This window comes from Aotus nancymaae, unplaced genomic scaffold, assembly GCF_030222135.1.
Source record: "Aotus nancymaae isolate 86718 unplaced genomic scaffold, 86718_ANA_hifiasm-v0.15.2.pri h1tg000040l, whole genome shotgun sequence".
NCBI classification, from domain to species: domain Eukaryota; kingdom Metazoa; phylum Chordata; class Mammalia; order Primates; family Aotidae; genus Aotus; species Aotus nancymaae.
Window position 1 is genome coordinate 13,576,771 of NW_026988454.1, and position 23,325 is coordinate 13,600,095.

The window sequence follows — 23,325 nt, forward strand, 5'->3', positions numbered from 1 at the left end:
CTCCAGCCTGGATGACAGAGTGAGACTCCATCTTAAAACCACAAAACAAAGACAGTATGTCCAGTCTCTCCCTGATAGATTAGCCGAACCTGGCTGTTCTAACTGACAACTTATCAGTTACAACCGACACTAATGAAATGGATAACACAGTATTCATGTGTAAGGTCCTGTAGACTGTAGTCTCAGTGGAATAAGGTACATTGTTTTATTTTTCCTGAGAAAATGCTATTTCAGTTGCTAATTGTCTACAGAAGAAAGAAGAAATAGAAAGTTTAAAAGAATTAAGTCAGGTTATTTTGTTTCTCTGTAGTCTCCTGCAGACAGATCTCAGAAAATTCATGCTGGTGATGAAGTCATTCAAGTTAATCAGCAAACTGTGGTGAGTTTGTTTATTGAGATTAATTTCCCCCCTTAGAACTTTTAATTACATCTAAAACCATTTTGTCTAAATTTTTTAAATTTGCCATTTATAACCTATTTTTCATTCTTTTATGTCGTGTGAACATGAACATATTTGTGCCTGTCTAGTTTGTTCCTGTGTATTTGCTAATAGCTCTGATTTCCTTGAGATAAATTCATGGGTTCGGTTTTTCATTATTCATGAGCAAGTCTCCCCTCCCCATTTTCTTTCTTTGAAGGTGGGATGGCAGCTGAAAAATCTGGTGAAGAAATTGAGAGAGAATCCCACAGGAGTTGTGTTACTGCTGAAGAAGCGCCCCACCGGGTCTTTCAACTTCACTCCTGCCCCACTGAAAAACCTGCGGTGGAAGCCGCCTCTCGTACAGGTATCTGGGATTAATTGTAAGCTCCATCCAGCATCGGCACCTGAACAGTGTCGAATATCTGATTTGTCTCCAAATCAAAAGAGACAAAAATTTGAAAGTGATTGGTTGGTTTCAGGAGTTTGTATGTAATTATCCTATAATCCTGCTATGTGAAAGTATAAATTCTAGATGTACATGGAACAGTGTGGTAGCCAGTAGCCATATGTGACTATCTACAGAATTAAATGAAATTAAAAGTTCAGAGAGGCCATGGTGGGCAGATCATTAGGTCAAGAGATTGAGACCAATCTGGCCAACATGGTAAAACCCTATCTCTACTAAAAATACAAAAATTAGCTGAGTGTGGTGGTGTGCACCTGTAGTCCCAACTACCTCAGGAGGCTGAGGCAGGAGAATTGCTTGAACCCAGGAGGCGGAGGTTGCAGTGAGCTGAGATCGCGCCACTGCGCTCCAGTCTGGCAACAGAGCAAGACTCTGTCTCAAAAAAAAAGTTCATCTCTTCAGGATTGCTAGCCACATTTCAGGTACAGAATAGTCCCAGACGGCTAGTGACTCCTGTGTCGGACAGTGCGGAGATGGACATTTCCATCATTGCAGAAAGTTCCTTCTAGTCCTCCTCTCTCATTTCAAACACATACTTACATAACTGTATACAGTTTGAACACTAATCCTGGAGAGACCACATGGGGTTGAGTCTTCAGCAGCACTTTACCAAGGCAGGGTTGGGGGTGGGGAGTGCAGTCCACCCCATGGGAAGCAGTATCACACTATTATTTAGACATTATGTAGCATTGCCAATCTACGGTGCTGATAATAGTAGACACACTGACTTTAAGTGAGCTTCATTTAAATTCTTTTCAAGCAGTATGTCCCCTTATCACCGACACATGGGCTGGTCACACTCCTTGTTATGTCGTTGGTCCTTACTGTTTATTTCCAAAACCAAGAATGAAAAGCAATAACCTTTTAGAAGATTGAGATTATGGTTTCTCTGTAACTATTTTTGATGTTACTGTGTATCTTCCCATGGAAGAACAGTAATCTTAAGCCATCAATTTTGAAACTTTGTGAGGCAAGGGACTGGAAAATACCTATAGGAGTCACAGAGGAGAGGTAAAAATAAATAATTCAGAGGCCTGGTGTGGTGGCTCACACCTTATAATCCCAGCATTTTGGGAGGCTGAGGCAGGAGAATCGCTTGAACCCGGGAGGTGGAGGTTGCAGTGAGCCAAAATCATGCCACAGCACTTCAGCCTGGGTGACAGAGTGAGACCCTGTCTCTAAACAAAAACAAAAACCAACAAACAAAAACTCTCAGTAAAGGTAGGGCAAGAGGGGAACATAATTACAGTCAGTTTATAAATAATAACCAAACATATTTGAAAATTTACTTTTTAATTGACAGATACAAATTGTATATATTTATGTTGTACAACACAATGGTTCAAAATATGTTTACATTTCGGAATGGCTAAATCAAGCTCATTAATATATCCATTACCCCACATACTTATTTGTGGAGAGAACCCTTAAAATCTACAGGTGTTATAGCAATTTAGCAATCTTCAAGCATGCAGTACATTTTTATTAACTGTAGTCACCATGCTGTACAGTAGATCTCTTGAACTTATTCTTCCTGGCTAACTGAGACTTTGTACTCCTTGACTAGGATTCCCCAATCCCCCTCTTTCCAACCTCTGGCAACCACCATTCTACTCTCTGCTTCTAAGAGTTCGGATTTTTTTTCTTCAGATTCCACATATAAGTGAGATCACATGGTATTTGTCTTTCTGTGCCTGGCTTATTTCACTTAACACAGTGTCCTCCGGGTTCATTCCTTTTGTCACACACGATAGGATTTCCTTCTTTTCTAAGGCTGAGTAGCATTCCATCATGGGTATATTTTCCTTATCCACACATCTGTTGATGGACTCTTGGGTTGATTCCATGTCTGGGCTGTTTTGAATAATGCTGCAGTGAACATGAGGGTGCAGATATCTCCTCAGCGTACTAATTTCATTTCCTTTAGATGTATATCCAGTAGTGAGGCTGCTTGTTAATTTTTCAGGGAACCTCCATAGTGTTTTCCATAACGGCTCTACTAATTTACATCCCCGCCAGCTGTGCACTGGGGTTTCTGCATCCCACATCCTCATCATCACTTATCTTTTGTTTATTGATAGTAGCCTTTCCAGCGGGTGCCAGCTGTTACCTCACTGTGGTTTTGATTTGCATTTCCCCCGAGGATGAGTGACGTTGAACATTTTTTTCACACTCTGTTGGCCATTTGTTTATCTCCTTTTGAGAAATGTCTACTCAGGGCTTGGTGTGGGGGCTCACAACTGTAATCGTAGCACTTTGAGAGGCCAAGGCAGGAGGATTGTTTGAGCCCAGGAGTTTGAGACCAACCAGGGCAACAAAGCAAGACCCTGTCTCTAAAATAATTTTTTTTAAATCAACTAGTTGGGTGTGGTGGCACATAACTGTAGTGCTAGCTACTTGGGAGGCTGAGGTAGGAGGATTGCTTGAGGCTGGGAGACTACTGAGAGCCTTGAATATACCACTGCATCCACCTTGAGCTATGGAGTGAGACCCTGTCTCCAAAACAAACAAACAAAAAAGCAACTGAGTAATGTCAATTCAGGTCCTTTGCCCATTTGTAAATCAGGTTATTGCATGTTTTTTTGCTTTTGAGCTCCTTATATAATTTGAATATTAACCCCTTATCTGATTTATGGTTTGCAGATACTTTCTGTGTTATTACCTTATCGATAATTTGCTTTGTCGATTATTTCCTTTGCTATGCAGAAGCTTTTTAATTTGATGTAATCCCACTTGTCTGTTTTTGATTTTGTTGCCTGTGCTTTTGGGGTCAGAGCCAAAAAATCATTGCCCATAACTGAGCCTATTGATTTTACCCCAGCTGCTTCTGTTTGCATTGGTCTATGTAAAATTTAAACTTGCTTAGATGTTTTTGGAATTCTCAGAATATGATACTTAACATTACAGAGGTGCTAATTCCTCATAGGTAATTGATGGAGTGCCTGCCAGATACTAGCTCTGCCCGCTAATTGGTTCATGAGATAAATGTTGGGTTCTGAAGGAAAGAGAGGTATGGACTGTGAGGTGGGAGCACTTTGGAGCCTGGAAGGGAGGGTGGGATCTTCATTGGCAGATGGGAGCCTGTATCATAGAGGAGATGAATGCGATTCTTTAAACACATTTGCCCACAAAACGTAGATAGACCACCATCAGGGAAGGGGGCGGTGTCTTAGATCAGGTTTCCTGGAGCAGAGTCTGAGATGTACATTCTTGTGAGAGCAATTTTTGAAGGTATGTGCTCCATGTAAAACTGGTAAGGGAGGGAGGAAGGCAGAATGATGACAGGGAAGCAGCAAGGATGCCTCTCAGGTGCAGCGTCGCCTTGACCTGGTAATGCAGGACCAAGCATCCTGGTGGAGCCACACCGCTCCAGGCTCTGGTGGCCTGGCTCAGGCGAGGCAGCTCTGTCAGCTGAGGGCCATTATTCCAAGAAGGGGCAGCTATGTGCTTTAGCAGCTGACACTCCCAGCAGCAGGGAGTGGTAGTGGTGGTAGAGAGACTCTAGGTGGGTTCCAAAGCTTCTACCACAAGGAATGAGTAGCTCAGACTCTCTGGAGCTCAGGGAGGGAGATAAAGTTGGACTGGTTGTCTGAGACTGTAGTGGCAGGTATGGAGTGCCAGGCTGGGGAGCATGGACTTTCTCCCACAGGTGACAGGTTGACAGCTGCTTTTATATTAATGACTCTATTACTTTGCTAGGGCTGCCATACAGGATGGTAGAAGTTCAAAGTCAAGGTGTCAGCGGAGTTGGCTTCATTCTGAGGACTCTCTCCTTGGCATGCAAATGGTGGTCTTCTGTCCTCATGTGGTCCTCCCTCTATATGTGTCTGTGTCTTAATCGTATGGGACACCAGTGATGTCAGATTGAGCCCACCCTAATGACCTCCATTTTCACTTAATCACTTCTTTGAAGACCCTGTCTTCAAATACAGTCACATTCTGTGTACTGGGGGTGAGAATTTGAACATAGAAAATTTAGAGGACATAGTTCAGGCCATAACAACATGAAAACTTAAGAACCACCAGAATAGAGACTATTGTATAGGGTAGATACAGGGGGATGGAGTCCTGGGTAAGGCTGGTGATGGGTGGTTCAGTAAAAGACTAGGAATGCTAGAGGCCACTGGGAAGAACATCAGGAGGGCTCAGGAAGCAGCACAGCCTAGTGGTAACGAATCTGGTCTCTGAGTTGAACTACTTGAGTTCAAATCCCCACTCTGCCACTTACTAGCTGTTGAGGGACCCTTAGCCAAGGTATGTCGTCTTTCTAAGCCATGTTCTTCTCATCGATAGTGTTGACTGTTAGAAAATGTTTTGGGGTAAGGGTGAAAAGGACCAACAAGGCCAAGAAGCAGGTGTCCAATGTGGCAGGGAACCTGAGTGGTGACAAAAATTGGAAAGTCAGAAAAGAGACCATTTGGAAGGAAGAGATGTTCGGTATTTTGAGCACAACTGAGTTAGAGGTGATAGAGGAAAATTCACATGATATGTTCAGAACATGAGTGAAAATAATTTTTTTTTTTTTGAGACGGAGTCTTGCTCTATCGCCAGGCTGGAGTACAGTGGCACAATCTCGGCTCACCGCAACCTCCGCATCCTGAGTTCAAGTGATTCTTCCGCCTCAGCCTCCCGAGTAGCTAGGACCACAGGCACATGCCACCATGCCTGGCTATTTTTTGTATTTTTAGTAGAGACGGGGTTTCACCATGTTGGCCAGGATGGTCTCGATCTCTTGACCTTGTGATCCGCCCACCTCGGCCTCCCAAAGTGCTGGGATTACAGGCGTGAGCCACTGCGCCTGGCTGAAAATAATTTTTAAAGTACAGGCTAGTGTCAGTCCCTTGACTTCTGGAAATTCACTTGAGAAGGGACACTCTGCAACGTTCTCTTGTTTTGCTTACTTTCCTGCCGAGTTCCACTAACTGCAGTTTGGGGAAGAGGTGGTGATGAGACAAACACCTAATTTTGCTTGTGACCCAGGGGGATAATTACTATCAAAATGCAGACATCATTTTATAGCTTAGCTACCAAGTGTTCTCGTGATGTGCTTAGGATATTTTCAGAATATAAACTCTGGTAGACAAATACTCCATAGACTTAGCCCCCTGGGTGTTTTTCTGTGTTCCATTCTTCATTATTCTTTGTGCCTGGGCACCCACCATTCCCAGAAGAGAGCTCTCAGCCTTTTTTCAGCATCATGTTTGTTGTCCTGTCATAGAAAAGGCACTCATCACTCTGTTTTGATGCCACACTCCTGGTAAATGAGAGTTACTGATATAGAAAGAATTATCAATGTGTGTATTTTCAGGGAGTATCTATTTTGTAGAAATGCTCTAGTTTACTTTTGCTTCTAAGATTTGGAGAATCTGGATCCTGGCCTCATGTTTTCAGATACGGTCCAAGATTGACATGTTGACATGTCAGTCAATTACAAATTGACTAGAATTGATAGATTATGCGTTAATGGCCAAGGTTTAAAATATGGGAGTTCTACTGTGGAAGACTGAAAGTTCAGTCCCTGCCCCTGTGACTTGGTAACTCTCCCGAAAATGAACTGTCTTCTGTGATGACCATGTCTAGCTCTATCACACTGGCTATTCAGTCCTTTCAATTCTTAGAATCAGTTCACAGTTTCACTTCAGGGAGCCCTTCCACCACAACCAGGCTGGGTAGGGTTGAAGGTAGCTTTTTTTTTTTTTTTTTTTTTTAAATAGAGACAAGATTTCATTATTTTCCCCAGACTGATCTCGAACTCTCAGCTCAAGTGATCCACCTGCCTCAGCCTCCCAAAGTGCTGGGATTATTACAGGTGTGTGGCAACACTCCTGGCCTATGGGTAGTATTTGTGTCTGCCTAGAGCTTAGCACAGTCTCACTGGCCTTCACCAAGTATTTGCTGCCTTGTAAGATTTCTTTACTGTTCTTTCTACCAACCAGAGAAATCATTGTCATTGTTAGACTATAGAAAGGTAAGATTGAAGTTCTCACATGAGATATTACAAACTATGTCCTTTGAGACCAGTATCGTAGTTCAAATTCAGCTGTGTGGATTTGAAATTGAGGTTAACTTGTATATATGAATGCATATATGTGTATGTAGTTCTAAAATAAATGGTGTAAACTTGTGTCTTTACTATGGGAAAGCAGTGTCCTAAGTTATTCACGTGTTCTCTTATTGAATTCTCATAGCCACCCTATCTTGATACTATTCTTGTCCCTATTTATTCTCATTTTATAGATGGGGCACAGAGACGTTGTGTGACATGCTCAACAATAAACAGCGAATAAGGGCTGAGCGGGGTGGCTCATGCGCCTAATCCCAGCAATTTAGGAGGCTGAGGTGGGCAGATCACCTGAGGTCAGGAGTTTTGGACCAGCCTGGCTAACATGGTGAAACCCCATCTCTACTAAAAATACAGAAATTAGCTGGGCATGGTGGCATGTACCTGTAATCCCAGCTACTTGGGATGCTGAGATGGGAGGATTGCTTAAGCTCAGGAGGCAGAGGTTGCAGTGAGCTAAGAGTGTACCACTGTACTCCAGCCTGGGTAATAGAGCGAGACTCTGTCTCAAAAACAAAAAAAAACAAAAGGAAAAGAAAAACGTCAGTAGTAGTGCTACTATTGACTAGGAATATTGCTTGGAACTCTGGATGGGACTCTGGCTAGTCTTAATAACTGTTTTGTTTTCTGTTTTCTGTGTTTGTTTGTTTGTTTGTTTGTTTTTTGAGATGGAGTCTCATTCTGTCTCCCAGGCTGGAGTGCAGTGGCACAAACTCGGCTCACTGCAATCTCTGCCTTTTTTTTGTAGGAATGGGGCTTTACCATGTTGCCCAGGCTGGTCTTGAAGTTCTGAGCTCAATCCACCCACCTTGGCCTCCTAAAGTGCTGGGATAACAGGCATGAACCACTGTGCCTGGCTTTGCTAGTAATTGTTATGAACTAACTCATCTAATTCTCACGGCAGCTCTATGCAAGAGATATTGTCAGTATCGCTCCTTTACAGAAGAGGAAAGGGAGGCCACAGATGTTTAAGTAATTTGCTCAGAGCTAGAATCATAACCCTGGCACCTGGCTCCAAAAGCTCTGCTTCATGCCACTATATATTGTCTTTCATATCCCTCAGCTAATTCTAAAGGTTTCAAAGAAGAATAGAAGTTAAATATTGCTAATATCCATAAACACATGAATGACCTCAGTCCCTGTTCAGACACGGGGGTGGTGTTGGTTTAGGGGAGGGGAAATGAACACCAGTAATCATCTCCAAATTGACCTCCACTTTTTGCACTGCTGTGTTGCTCCTGTTTCAGACCTCACCTCCACCCACGACAACCCAGTCCGCTGAAAGCACTATGGATACCTCGCTGAAGAAAGAGAAGTCAGCCATCCTGGATCTTTATATTCCTCCTCCGCCAGCTGTTCCCTACTCTCCCCGGTATGTTGCTGTCCATTGTTATGGTATGCTTGTCTCCTGTTGGTGTAGTTTGTCAATGGTGGTGTGAAAAGAGGATCTTGAGAGAGGAAGTTGCTGAGCTGCAGTGTGACGGGGCTGAATCTTGGACATCTGTTAAAAGTATGGTCAGCCTTACTTTATAAAAGTGTAGGGACAGATCTACATTCTGTTTGGTGGGGAGGGCCCTTTTGAGAAAAGAATATGGCAATATCAGCCATATGGTGGTGGCTCACACGTATAATCCCAGCACTTTGGGAGGCTGAGGCAGGCAGATCACTTGAGCTCAATTCAAGACTAGCCTGGGCAACATGGTGAAACTATTTCTACAAAAAAATACAAAAATTAGCCGAGTGTGGTAGCAGATGCCTGTAGTCCCAGTTACTCAGGAGACTGAGGCAGGAAAATCACTTGAGTCCAGGAGGCAGAGGTTGCAGTGAGCAGAGTTTGTGCCATTGCACTCTAGCCTAGGAGACAGAGTGAGATCCTGTCTCAAAAATGAAAAAAAGAAAAGGATATAGCAATACCTTACTTTTGAAAAGTGAATGAAAACATATGTTCTCCTGGGGCCTTGGAAGGGGCTTTTGAGGGGACCCTGTGGGTTAAGTTTCATTAACTCCATGGTAAATTCATTTTGCAGGGATAGATAATGAGTATTTCTATGAGATTAATGAGAGTTGCAGCTTGATTTTGCTGAGAAAGATGTGTTCTTCACAGAACTTTAAAAAAAAAAACCTATGTGGCTAGGTATGGTGGCTCATGCCGATAATTCCAGCACTTTGGAAGACTGGGTCAGGAGGATTGCTTGAGGCCAGAAGTTCAAGACCAGCCTAGGGAACATAGTGAGGCCCTGTCTCTACAAAAAATTTTTTAAAATTAGCTAGGTGTGGTTGTGTGTACTTGTGATCCTAGCTATTCAGGAGGCTGAGGTGGAAGATCACTTGAGCCCAGGAGGTTGAGGCTGAAATACACCATGATCACACCATGTACTCCAGCCTGGACAATAGAGTGAGACCTGGTCTCAAAAATAAAACACCAAAACCAAAAAAAACCAAATCCATGTGAGTGTAGGTGTGAACATTTCATATTTGTGTGTGTGTACCATAAATTCTTAAAGATAGTTCCTTTCTTCATGGCTAACTTAAATACTGTCGGGTATAATGAGGGTGGTATATAGAGTGTATGGGATGATTTAGGTGTGATCTAGGCTTGTTTTTATCAACTCACATGTTTATGTATGTTGATAAAACTAGACAATCTGGCTCATATATTCAACATATATTTCCTGAGAGTGTTGGGTCTGGGTTACCGTCTGACACAAAACAGACTCAGTCCTTGTCCCTATAGAACTGCTAGGGTCTTATTCAACAATTCAAACGAAGTCCAGGCTGGATTTTATTACAGTGATATTTTACTTTATATTGGAGTTTTTTGTTGGTTGGTTTTCATTTGAAGCTGTGGTATTTGCTTCATTGTGTTTCTTCTGTATTGGGTGCAGAGATTGAACATTGTTTTCCTTTTCCTTGAGTCTTGGTTTACTCAGAACTTATTACAGGGTGTAGAGAATGTACCTCAGGTGATCGGGGCATTCTGGTTTGCAGGATCTTAAGTGTGTTTAAAGTTACAGGTAGTCTTTGCCTCTGCACATAGAGAGCACGGCGTTCCACTGATGACTAATGTGTGGATTGTTCTATCCGAAACTGGAGGAAGATGCCCTCCCTTGATCCAGAATGTTCTTGTCTGGGTTGCTGGAATTATGGCAAGCAAAGGGGTGGTGTATACATAGTGAGAGATAAAGGAACCTGGGGCTAGAACGAGAACTGGATTAAACCACTTGGGGAGATGATTTTGAGAGTGCACACACACCACTCATGAAGGACTTTCTGAGGAATAAAAAATGTGAATGGATTACAGAGAAATGAGTCATGAGAGCTTTGTGAGTGGGGAGTTTTATGCCAGGTTTAAAGTTATGGAAGGACATGTATTTGTGGGTGGGAGGGGTGGGTGGGTGCCAGTTCACCTGGGAATACCACACACAGGCACGGCTGATTAGTAGATTCCTTTGGGACTCAGTTGATTCTATATTTTGTCAGTAGTTTTTGTCCTGATTCACCTAGTGGAATTTACTAAGTGTAAAACAACTAATCAGCTGGTAACTTGGACTCAAGTTAATCCTATACTTTAAACTGACATTCAGCTAGCGTTAGGATGGAATCGGTGATCCAACTTTTGCTGGTTTTTACGGTATTTAGTTCAGAAAAGAATCACTCTTTCTTGGTTACTATAAAGGTTCCTTTGTGTCTTTTGACATGGTTTTCCAATCTAACAACTTCATTATACATCAAGAGTCTTTTTTTGCTGGATTTTGGCAAAGATACAACTCTCGGCATGAGCAACATGGTTCGATAGAACATACCTTAACATGTGATTGCTGAAGTATATAGGAGATTCACCTATAGCACAGAAGCACAGGAAAGCTAGAGCTGTCTTTTCAGAAGTATATTTGTTTGGATATATATTTTAAAACCCTGCATTTACTCCTCTGTTTTTTTTTTTTTGAAACAGAGTCTTGCTCTGTGCCCAGGCTGGCATGCAGTGGCATGGTCTTGGCTCACTGCGACTTCCACTTCCCGGGTTCAAGCAATTCTCCTGTCTCAGCCTCCGAATAGGTGGGACTACAGGCACCTGCCACCTGGCTAATTTTTGTATTTTTAGTAGAGATGGGGTTTCACTTTATTGGTCAGGTTGGTCTCAAACTCCTGACCCCAGGTGATCCACACGCCTTGGCCTCCCAAAGTGCTGGGATTTTAGGTGTAAACCACCACGCCCGACCTGCATTTACTCTTATTTCATCGCGTCATGGTATTTTGCTCTTATTTAACAGGATCTCTATGTATTTGAGTAGCAACTGGGGTTGAAAACAGGAACGCTTTTCCTCCAGCGGAAAAAGAATTTAAATTATCTTCTGTGTGCCGGAGGTAGCATGACTGCTGGAATTCTTCAGTATGAGAACATCTTTGTAAACAACTTAATTATTGCCCATATTATTTTCCAGGGATGAGAATGGGAGTTTTGTTTATGGAGGGTCCAGTAAGTCCAAACAACCATTGCCTGGTCCTAAGGGTTCAGAGTCCCCAAATTCCTTCTTGGACCAGGAAAGCCAGAGACGGAGATTTACCATTGCTGACTCGGATCAGTTGCCTGGGTATTCGGTGGAAACCAACATTCTGCCCACAAAAATGAGAGAGAAAACACCATCTTATGGTAAGTTTCGAGAGTTTGTTTTGTTCTGCCGTCGGCCTTGACTTCTCTTCCCCGCCCCCTGCCTTAGTTAGAACCGTTGGATGAATTTGGCAGACTTTAAGAGTAATCTGAGGAAAACATAAACCTCAATGAAATTCTAAGTATGAGACCTTTATTCATCTCTCTCAAGCGGATCCTTGTTGAGTCATTACTCTGCCTGGCATCAAAGCCCGACTGGGTGAGATCATGTTACAGTTTCAGCTTTCCATGCCTGGGCTTTAGCTTTGGAGTGGCTTTGCTCTGTAGACCCACAGGCTCAAGTTTAACGTGCCTCCATCTTAATTGCCTGCTGTGGAAATACAGTGCTTTAAAATACTTCTCTTATTTTAAAATGTGCTATTGCTTCTGTCCAAGTAGGTGTGATATTGTGGGGTCTAAGTTGAAGGACTCACGAACGTTCAGAACTTATCAGACTTGTCACCTTCCTTCTCTTCCCTCTGAAGGCAAGCCGCGGCCTTTGTCCATGCCGGCTGATGGAAACTGGATGGGGATTGTGGACCCTTTCGCCAGACCTCGAGGTCATGGCAGGAAAGGTACGTTTAATCTAAGCAAACCAAGGAGCAGCAAATGAGGAGTGAACAGACCCAGGGCCTGGTTTTAGCTCTGTTTCTAAATGTGTTACAATAGCTAGATTAAGTACTTGGCCTTTCTGAGTCCTGTTTTCTCATCTATAAAATCAGGGCTGCTGAAGGTCTTTTAAGAGCCTACTTACTTCTAGAATGCAAAATTACATAATCTAGTTAGTGATAGTAAATATCCTAATTAGCGTTGAGTGCTATAAAAAGGCTGTAGACTTTAATGGTCTAATTTTTATTTATTCATTTATTTTTTAGAGACAAGGCCATGCTCTGTTACACAGGCAGTAGTGTAGTGGCAGGATCACACCTCACTGCAGCCTTGAACTCCTGGGCTCAAGTGATCCTCCCGCCTCAGCCTCCTGAGTAGCAGGGGCTACAGGTGCATGATGTCACACCTGGCTAATGTTTTTTTAATTGGTAGAGATGCGGTCTCAATATGTTGTCCAGGTTTGTTTCAAACTAGTGATCTTCCTGCCTCAGCCTTCCAAAGTGCTGGAATTACAGGCATGTGCCACCATACCCAGCCAAAGGTCTAATTTTTTTTTTTTTTTTGAGACGGAGTCTTGCTCTGTTGCCTTGCTGGAATGAAATAGAGCAACAGAGCAGTGGTGCAATATCAGCTCACTGCAACCTCCACCTCCTGGGTTCAAGCAATTCTTCCGCCTCAGCCTCCTGAGTAGCTGGGACTACAGACACGTGCCACCACGCCCGGCTAATTTTTGTATTTTTAGTAGAGACAGGGTTTCACCATGTTGGCAAGGATGGTCTCGATCTCTTGACCTCGTGATCTGCCCACCTTGGCCTCCCAAAGTGCTGGGATTACAGACGTGAGCCACCGTACCCTGCCAGGTCTAATTTTTTAATAAACATAAATAAATTATTCATTAATCTTTTTAAAAATTTATTTTTTAAAATTGAGATGGGATCTTACTATGTTGCCCATGCTGTCCTTGAACTACTGGGTTCAAGTGATCCTCCCACTTCAGCTTCCTGAGTAGCTGGTGTTGTAGACATGTGCCGCCATGCTCAGCTTGCATTAAACAATCTTATTCTCAATTTTGTGAGTTTTATTTTTGAGTCTGTTTGACTTCTGGTGAACAAACATAGGGTTTTTTTTTTTTTTTTTTTGAAGTCCTTCTTGTGTTAGAAAGTAATTACAATTTGAAAAAAAATTTGTGTTTAATTCACCCTGTAAACAAAGTCACTGGTTATTATCCTAGTCCTGAGTGAAATGTTTTAAAATATTCTCATTTTTTTGCCCGATTGCACTTCATTATCATCATTGGCAGAACGTTATAACATTGTTTTTGCAGTTGTTGAAACAAAGAGCAGGTGAAAAGTTAAAGTACAATAGGCTTTAGATAGCAAAAGGAAGAAGAAAAAATTATGGAGGCCTAACCTTCCAAAGGGATTGATTGACCCCTGACCCTTTCTAGGGAGTTGGTCAAGTTTGTCATCTGAGTACCCATATTGCCTGGATTATGCTAAAGTGGAAAAGGGAATGATGCCTGGGTACCATTCCAGATACCCTTAGTTAACATGTGAGTATCGTGTAGCAGTCAGCAGGTGGCAGGGCTGTCCTTTGTTTAGATTTAGACACGGTAACATCTTCCTTGCCGTTCTTCTGAGCCCGGGTTGAGCCTTTTATTTCTTTTATACTTGGAGAGATGAAATGTAGCGATTGGGCTGTGTGAAATTGGGAAATGGAATAATACTTTTTCCCCGCCACTTCTCCTTCCACATTTTTCTTGCATGATTATCTTGGAATAAAGGTATCTATGTACATACAGCCACTTAAAAAAAATAACAGTTTTATTGGGATATGATTCATTACATAAAGTTTAGTCTTTTAAAATATGCAATTAGGTAGGTTTTAGTATTTTCACAGAGTTGGGCAGCAGTTACCACTATTCGAGACCACTTTTGTCACCCCAAAAAGAAACCTTGTACCTTTTAGCATCAGCCCCAATTCCACCCTTCTTCAGTCCCTGGCGGGCACTCATCTACTTTATGGATTTGCCTGTTCTGTATATTTCATATAAATAGACTTGTTCAATATGAGGCTTTTTGACAATGGGCGCTTTTTAGATGTGACTTTTCCCCTTTTATTACATTGTATTCCAAGTACATTGAAAAACGTGGAAGGCATGAGAAAATAAAACTCAGCTGGAATCTGCTTCTCCATCCTAAGAAATAATCAATGTGAATGTTTTGTGTGACTTCTAGTTGTTCCTATAATTACATTTATAGACTTAGAAAAATGTGCAAAATGGGGGAAGCAAATATTTAATAATATTGTGCAAAATAATTATCTAGACCATATTCAAAAAGAATAAAGCCGTATTAGTATGCAGTCCTATGGCTCTAGTGCCTATTTATTTCTTCAATGTGCCACTGTTGGAAATTTAGGTTATTTTTGTTCGTTATTATTTTTTTTTCTTCAAATTCTAAATGTTTTGGTAGCCGGGGTGTGGTGGCTCATGCCTAAAATCCCAGCACTTTAGGATGCTGAGGTGGGCAGATCATTCAAGCTCAGGATTTCAAGACCAGCTGGGTGTGGTGGCAGGTACCTGTAGTACCAGCTACTTGGGAGGCTGAGATAGGAGGATCGCTTGAGCCTGAGAGGCAGAGGCTGCAATGAGCTGCGATGGCACCACTGCACTCCAGCCTGAACGACAGAGTGAGATCCTGTCTCAAAAATAAAAAGAAGCATAAAAATAAATGTTTTAGTAAGCATCTTTGTCCATAGATCTTTGTACATTTTGGGGTGTAGAATTGCTGCTTTACAGGGATGCTACATGTTACCAAAGTGTCCCGTATTTTCAGTTTCTTAACATTCCACCCCCATCCAGGGGGTCTGCTGGCCTTTAGGGCAGGATCACTCTTTTCCTTGTTCAGGAATGTCCCTGAATGCCCGACTTTAATGCCCGGCATTTTACAGTACATAAACAATTCTTGTTCAGGTATTGCAGGGCATTAAAGTCTGATCCCCAACAATTAAAGGAGCCCTTTGTGTTACCTCTCAGGCACTAAAGCAGCCTGAAGTATGAGGGACCGTTTCCATTTTTGCTTCTAGAGCACCCATTGGTGGGCCCAGCCACGTGTGGGACCTGTGGCCAATCCAGGGAGGAGAGCAGGGTATGGTGCCCACTTTCAGGCTGGTGGCAGAAGCCTGGGCAGGCTGAGGGTCCTCAAAAGAGCACTGTGCAGGAGATTGTGATTGATTGATTGATTTTTGAGATGGAGTCTCACCCTGTCGCCAGGCTGGAGTGCAGTGGGGCGATCTCAGCTCACTGAAACCTCCGCCTCCCTGGTTCAAGTGATTCTCCTGCCTCAGCCTCCTGAGTAGCTGGGATTACAGGCACGTGCCACCATGCCCAGCTAATTTTTGTATTTTTAGTAGAGACGGGGTTTCACCATGCTGGCCCGGGTGGTCTCCATCTCTTGACCTTGCGATCCACCAGCCTTGGCCTCCCAAAGTGCTGGGATTACAGATGTGAGCTACTGCTACCGGCTTGGATTGTGATTTTAATGGATTTTGTCTGGAAACAGGGGAAGACGCCCTTTGCCGATATTTCAGTAATGAGCAGATTCCTCCAATCATCGAAGAGAGCTCTTCTCCCCAGTACCGGTTCTCCAGACCCGTGACCGAGCGGCATTTGGTCCGAGGTGCGGACTACATCCGAGGAAGCAGGTGCTACATCAGTTCAGATCTCCACAGCAGCGCCACGATCCCATTCCAGGAGGAAGGGACCAAAAAGAAATCTGGCTCCTCAGCCACAAAGTCCTCGTCCACAGAGCCGTCCCTCCTGGTCAGCTGGTTTACACGCCTGAAACTGTTGACTCACTGAGAGGGACCCTGCTCGGGCCACCCGCCCGGCTCCTGCTGCAAGTGCCTTGCTTTCACAGTGGACAGCCTCTTCCCGTTCCAGGCACAGTATTACTTAGTGACCTTATGCAATTTCTTTCTTTCTTTCTTTTTTTTAAAGTTATCTACTGCCCTTCTTGGAAGTTTGCAGGATTGGATGGGAACAAATTCAGAGGATCTTAGGTGCTGGCTTGTGAAGACACAAGGAGGGGAATGGGTAGAGCCTTGTCTCACTTCCCCAGAGACAGAACGTGGAGAGACGCACTAGAAATGGCAGTCCTGGCCAGAGACGTTATGGTCATTGTGAAGGACTGGCGGCATTGTTCCTCTTTGAGGGGCTGAGGGGACTGAAATTGGTGGCTATTTTCACACAGATGTATTGGTTTGTGGTCCAACTTCTTTATCTGAAAAAGCCAGTGAGAAAACATTTTTTATTTGATTTTTTTAAGCTATATACCATATTCGTAAGTGTAGCAGCTTTGACTTTGCAATAATGTGGCAGGTGTCTGATTCTCCTTTGAGGCAGACGTTAAGCGTAGCCTGTTACACTTGTTCAATACCTTCTTCGTGACAGTCTTAGTATAGATCAGTTGGTACCGAAACACATGAACACATTTTGATGGGGCTTATTTCACACAAAGAAGTTTGTGGTTATTTGTGTGGGGTGGTGTTGTTGTTTTATATATTATTGTCTTTAAGGAAAAAGAAGCTATAAGATTCGCTGACAGCCAAAGTATCATTTAGAAACGTGAAGCAACAAGGTTTAGGTTTATGAAAGATCTATCAGTTTGCATTTTGACCTGTTCAATGTATTCTGTCTTCCGGCACAGTATGTCCAGTTCTTCAAAACTGTACACAGTTTGCTAATTAGAAATATCTTGGAAAGCCTCATGGTCACTGATTTTCAACTAGCATCAGGTATTTTGAAAATGTGTGTCTGGATATTAACTCGTTTAAACTGAATGTATGATATTTTGTTAGAATGGAAAAGTGCTACCTTGTTAATTTAAGTATTTTAAATATAGTTGTATATTTTTCTTACTCTTAGTCACCTGTAATTGAAATATTTCTGTTATGCGTCATATACGAAGCTAGTGAAAAAAGAAAGTGCAGAGTGTTTTCAGATTAGCAAGTGACTATCACGGCTGTTACCAGCAGGGCACTATTGTTAAAAAAAAATCAAAATAAACCCTCCCAAGCATTTTGGGATTTTATGGATTATAAATGGAAGAGCAGGAGAAGCATCTGCAAAGTGAAATTGCATGAGGGGAGTTTTCTGAGGTATCTTTCTAGGCCGAAATGAAGGTCCCTACTCCAAAATGTTCTTTCTCACACCGCTGGAATTGTTGAGTTTGCTAAACTGCCTGGAATTGAGCCCATGAAAATCACTGGAATCAGGAAACATCTTCCCTTTAAAATGCCTCTGGTGTGGTTAAAGGAACTATCAATCACTCACGTATTATTACTGTGACTGAATTCAGTCAGGCAGACTTTTTTTTGAAATGGACTCTCAATCTGTCACCAAGGCTGGAATGCAGTGGCACAATCTCAGCTCACTGCAACCTTCACCTCCCAGTTCAAGTGATTCTCCTGCCTCAGCCTCCTGTGTAGCTGGGATTACAGATACCCGCCACTGTGCCCTCCACCATGCCTGCCTAATTTTTATATTTTTAGTGGTGATGAGATTTCACCATGTTGGCCAGGCTGGTCTTGAATTCCTGACCTCAATTGATCTGCCGGCCTCAGCCTCCCAAAGTGCTGGGATTACATGTGTGAATCAACGTGCCCAGCTTAGTCAGGCTGCTTTCCTCTCCACCTCTAAGATAACTGCCATGAAGATCTGCTATGTCGGTCGGGTGTGGTGGCTCACACCTATAATCCCAGCACTTTGGGAGGCCAAGGCGGTGGATCACCTGAGGTCAGGAGTTCGAGGCCAGCATGGTAAAACCCTGTCTCTACTAAAAATAAAAAACTTAGCAGGGCACGGTGATGAGGACCTGTAGTTCCAGCTACTTGGGAGGCCGAGGCAGGAGAATCACTGTAGCCCTGGAGGTGGAGATTGCAGTGAGCCGAGATCATGCCACTGCACTCTAGCCTGGGTGACAGAAGAAGCAAGACTCCATCTCAAAAAAAAAAAAAGAAAAGAAAGATTTGGTATTTCATGGAGATCCCAGTGTGTTTGGCACACTGAGGGAGAGAAGAGGCTTGTGGTGCGGGACCTGCAGGGTGTTCAGCGCACCAGGAGGGTGGGGGATGGGCTGGGGAGGTCTCTCGTGTAGGGCTCTAATGATGAGGAAGGAGCTGTGTACCAGGGGTGAGCCAGCCCTGCCTGTTTGTCTTGAGCTGGCTTTATGCCCAGGAAGTGGATGGCAACACCTCCTCTTACTACCCAGATTGTGGGGAGAGCTAAGAGCTGTAGTTCCGCTGCGTAATGAGTTAAATCGCTTTGGAGGTCTTAACTGGCAGGTTAGTTCTTTTTCTGTGGGGCAGTCAGTCTTCGTTACAGGCAGTGCCCAACCAGATCGTTGCTTTTCAACCTTTGTTCTCTGGAATCTTAGGCTGCTCTACCTTCAGTCAGCCTCCGCAGGCTTTGTCTGTTTTTTTTTTATTTGAGGTTTTCTCCTGAATTGTGTTTGAAAAATACATTGCTGCCAGAAAAAACTTTGTAAACCTCTACTGTTGACATATATAAATAATAGTTTAATATGGATTTCTTAGAAATTAATGGAAACTGCTTGCCTTGGTAGTAATCCAGATTTAATTGTGGACATGTGTTCACATATGAAGATGCTTGATGATGCTTTTGACAGAATCCTTTATTTTTATTTCTTTAAAAGAATTTTTTTTTTCTTTCTGAGATGGAGTCTCGCTCTATTGCCCAGGCTGGAGTGCAGTGGTGCAATCTTGACTCACGACAGCCTCTGCCTCCCAGGTTCAGGCAATTCTCCTGCCTCAGCCTCCTGAGTAGCTGGGATTACAGGCACACACCACCACACCTGGTTAAATTTTGTATTTTTAGTAGAGATGAGGTTTCACCATGTTGGCCAGGCTGATCTTGAACTTTTTGACAGGATACTTTAAAAGAGTAATTTTTAAACTCTCCCAGACAAAACTCAACACCTACCCCTGTTATAATATTTTAAAGCATCACTTATCAATCTTTAAATGAAAATCATGGATGATAAAGCTTACCTTTACTCATAAAAACATCACTCCATTTACTATTCTGAAACGAAACTAGCAGGTAATATAACCAGCCTCTCAAACATACACATCAGGGTAACGTTCTAACTGAAACAGATAAAATATTTTATAATGAAATGATTGTTTTCATATGTAAATGTTCTTATATTACAAGATGTAATTAAATTACTAAGCAGGGCACATACTTTGTATGTGTGTGTATAAGTATAAATATGTGAAAAATCACCATGAATGTGGTAGATATCAATTCAGACTTGCTGCACGGGCAGTTCAATACCAGGAGCGGGGTTGAAGTCAGCAGTATGATTTTCTAAAATGTGGCCAGTTCTTGATAAAGTTCCAGGCATAACAAGTCTATAATGGCTTTTCTGATATAGTGCTTGCTGTGTGCCTGGCATTGTTCTAATACCTTTCTAATAAGTTTATGAGATGAGTACTGCTGTCAGTCCCATTTTACATAGGAGGGAGTTATCCAGATTGTGTGCTAGTTATCGTGGTTGTCTACTCATAACGGTAGAGCTGGGATTAAAATGAAAGCAGCCCAGCTCTAGCTTCCTCGCTCATAATCACTTGTCTGTACCGGCTTCCTTCCATTTATAGAATCCTCTAATTGCATTCCTGAAAATTCCAAAGCATATTAAAACTGGGCTGAAAATTCTCTGTGTGTTTATATATAAAATGAAATTAGATCATAAATTTGTTACTGTAAACTGAGTTTCCATGTATTTGAATATTTGGCCGGGCAACTGAAAGTTGTGTTGATGGGGTCAGCTCTTTGTTGTGAGGGCCGTAGCCTACAGCGTATGTGTAGCACGCATGCTCCAAAAGGCTAAATCCCGGTAGAGGCTGCCCATCACTGGCACCTCCAACGTGCTAACCTTTCCAAAACTGCCTCTAGGGGGCGGTACTATCCTTTTCAGAGCAAGTTTTTGTGTTTTTTTTTTTTTTGTATTATACTATAAATTCTTGGGTCCATGTGCAGCACGTGCAGGTTTGTTACATAGGTATACACGTGCCATGGTGGTTAGCTGCATCCATCCCCCATCATCTATATTAGGTATTTCTTCTAATGTTATCCCTCCCCAATCGCCCCACCCCCTGCTATCCCTCCCCTAGTCTCCCATGACAGGTGCTGATGTGTGATGTTCCCCTCCCTGTATCCATGTGTTCTAATTGTTCAACTCCTATTTATGAGTGAGAACATGCAGTGTTTGGTTTTCTGTTCCTGTGTCAGTTTGCTGAGAATGATGGTTTCCAGCTTCATCCATGTCCTGGCAAAGGACATGAACTCATCTTTTTCATGGCTGCATAGTATTCCATGGTGTTTATGTGCCACATTTTCTTTATCCAGTCTATCACTGATGGGCATTCAGAACAAGTATTTTAAAAGAAATCCTGTATCCTCCTTAAGTAGTGTTTCAGTCTATATATTTTTCTATTTTCTTTCTACTTCTCTCTCAGTTCTTTCCTCAGCAAACCTGAAGTCTTAGAATCTATTTTGTGGACCTTCTTATTTTTATTTTTTTCCCTGGAAGACCACGAACATTCCTGTTTCGGGTTGTTAGTATTGCAGCAAACCCTGAGGTATTGACATCTAACTTATCATCCTCCAAAGAGCTCGAGTAAGTAAATCTGACATTTGAATGTCACCAGCAAAGCATGAGACTCAGGCTGCCTTTTTACCACCATGGGCATGAACGGTATGGAGAAGTAGCCCTAACTTGCTTTCTCCTAGTGTGGATGAGATTAGTTTTGTAGACCACTAGTTCACATTTTACTCCTACCCTTGCTAATAAAATCACTGCATCATTTCCGTGGGGATGAGACTACGGCAAGCTACTTCCTTGGAGATTCTATGGAAGATGGATGTCTTAAAAGTAAACTGCTTTTGGTATGGCTACTCATTGGCTTGACCAATGATACTTGATTTTATTTATTTTGCTAAGTTACTCTGTGTCTTAATCAGCTCAGGCTGCATTAACAAAATACCATACACTGATATTTATGAGGGCCCCACCCTCAGGACCTACTCACCTCCCAAAGGCCTGCTTATGGTATTAGGCCCACCTCCTAATACCATTGCATTGGAGATTAGGGTTTCAACATAAGAATTTTGGGAGGACATAAACATTCATTCCATAGCACTCTGCTTTTGTATTTTTTTCAAACCTTTCATGCTAATCAGCTGGAAAGTGAGTATTTTAAAATCTGTTTTAAAACTGGCTTAAGGAGCATACAAAAGCTGATTTCTGATGTTTCTTCCAATACGTGGAAGGTTTTGCATGATGTGTTAACCCTCGTTAGGGTCCCTCGATCCAAGTTGAAGACCTCAACATACATTTGGTTCCTAAAGGAACTTAATTATGTATTTTATAGCCTATAGGATATGGAATTAGAAAAAAATGAATCTCCTCACTGTAAAACTTACTTTATAATTATTTGGAAATTTCACAGTTGCTAAGTTTCACCTTAGAGTTTCTATTTATTTGGGCCCAGAATTATTGCCAGAAGTGTGCTAATTTGACAAAGGGTACCTTTTACATAAGTAAAGGAAAAAGTGATCGCATCATGTTCAGACTTGCTAGAGGGCCTTGTTTTTCCTCTAGTTTTAAGGGTGTGGAGTCTGTCCAAAACCCTATGTATGTGTGCATGTGTGTATATAAAAGACAAATTTTTTGTACTCAAAACATTTTTCAGCTGGGTGCAGTGGCTCATGCTTGTAATTCCAGCACTTTGGGAGACAAAGACAGGTAGATCATGAGGTCAAGAAATCAAGACCATCCTGGCCAACATGGTGAAACCCTGTCTACTAAAAACACAAATATTAGCTGGGCATGGTGGCGCACACCTGTAGTCCCACCTACTTGGGAGGCTGAGGCAGGAGAATCGCTTGAACCCAGGAGGCAGAAGTTGTAATGAGTCAAGATCACACCACTGCAATCCAGCCTGGCAACAGAGCAAGACTTAGTCTCAAAAAAAAAAAAAGTTCTTAAATAATGGCCAATGGCCTACTGGTTTGGACAGAGGAGAGAAGTTTTGTCTATAAGCAAAAAATACTGCTGTACAGCCAGGAGGCTATCATACGCAGTTTCTCAGAATGCTTAGAGTATGTGTTCCACTCCCCTTCCATAGAAATGCACATGGCATCAGTGATTAAGGACTCAATTCTGGTTGTAACTTGGCTATCCCTAGGCATATTCTAACATTCTATGGCAACCTTTATGAAGCTTGTCTTCTGATGATTACCTGAAAGTCGGTCCTAATCCTTCGTTCCCTCCTGCATGTCACTGACCATGGGAGTCACTGCTCTTTGAGGAAGGCAGTCTACAGCCTAAGCATTCATGTCACGCTCACAGCCAACCTGTTACTCACTTGCCTCCTTTACCAAGCTCCTTGTTTCATGAAGAAGTTGTCAAACTGAGGTTGGAGGAAAAAACTAAGAAATAAATCTCGGGCCGGGCGTGGTGGCTCACTCCTGTAATCCCAGCACTTTGGGAGGGCGAGGTGGGCGGATCACCTGAGGTTGGGAGTTCAAGACCAGCCTGACCAACATGAAGAAACCCTGTCTCTACCAAAAAGTACAAAATAAACTGGGCATGGTGGTGCATGTCTGTAATCCCAGCTGCTTGGGAGGCTGAGGCAGGAGAATTGCTTGAATCCGGGAGGTAGAGGTTGCGGTGAGCTGGGATTGCACCATTGCACTCCAGCCTGGGCAACATGAGTGAAACTCAGTCTCAAAAAAAAAAAAAAAAGAAAAAGAAAAAAAGAAATCTCAAAGGTATTTAAAAGGTCAATGGAATAATTGCTCCTCACACCCACGGATAAGGATATTCTCATTTCCTCTCCTCTTGCCTGGAGTGTTATAAACATTCAAATGTTTGTGAAGAAATGATTAAAAGAAGAGAAAATATCAGGAGAAAAGTGATTAAAACGAGAGAAATGTTCTTCCACTGACTAGACCCATTAAAAGGGAAAATTTAACTTTATTGTTAGGGGGATGAAAACTGGATTTTATTTTAAGATATTTCTTCACTATT

General features: G+C 42.5%; 1 protein-coding gene across 5 annotated transcripts in view; it reads left to right on the forward strand.

Moving 5' to 3' along the window:
* CNKSR3 (CNKSR family member 3) overlaps nt 1-17,131 on the forward strand; it is a 108,398-nt gene extending 91,267 nt beyond the window's left edge. For all 5 annotated transcript variants that reach the window (XM_064360532.1, XM_064360534.1, XM_064360536.1 and 2 more), the window contains 6 exons: nt 311-379; nt 639-785; nt 8,196-8,320; nt 11,391-11,599; nt 12,082-12,171; nt 15,769-17,131. In XM_064360532.1, the coding sequence (XP_064216602.1) occupies nt 311-379; nt 639-785; nt 8,196-8,320; nt 11,391-11,599; nt 12,082-12,171; nt 15,769-16,067 (939 nt within the window). In that variant the 3' untranslated portion in view covers nt 16,068-17,131. The remainder of the gene's footprint in view (nt 1-310; nt 380-638; nt 786-8,195; nt 8,321-11,390; nt 11,600-12,081; nt 12,172-15,768) is intronic.
* Nucleotides 17,132-23,325: the final 6,194 nt, after the last annotated feature.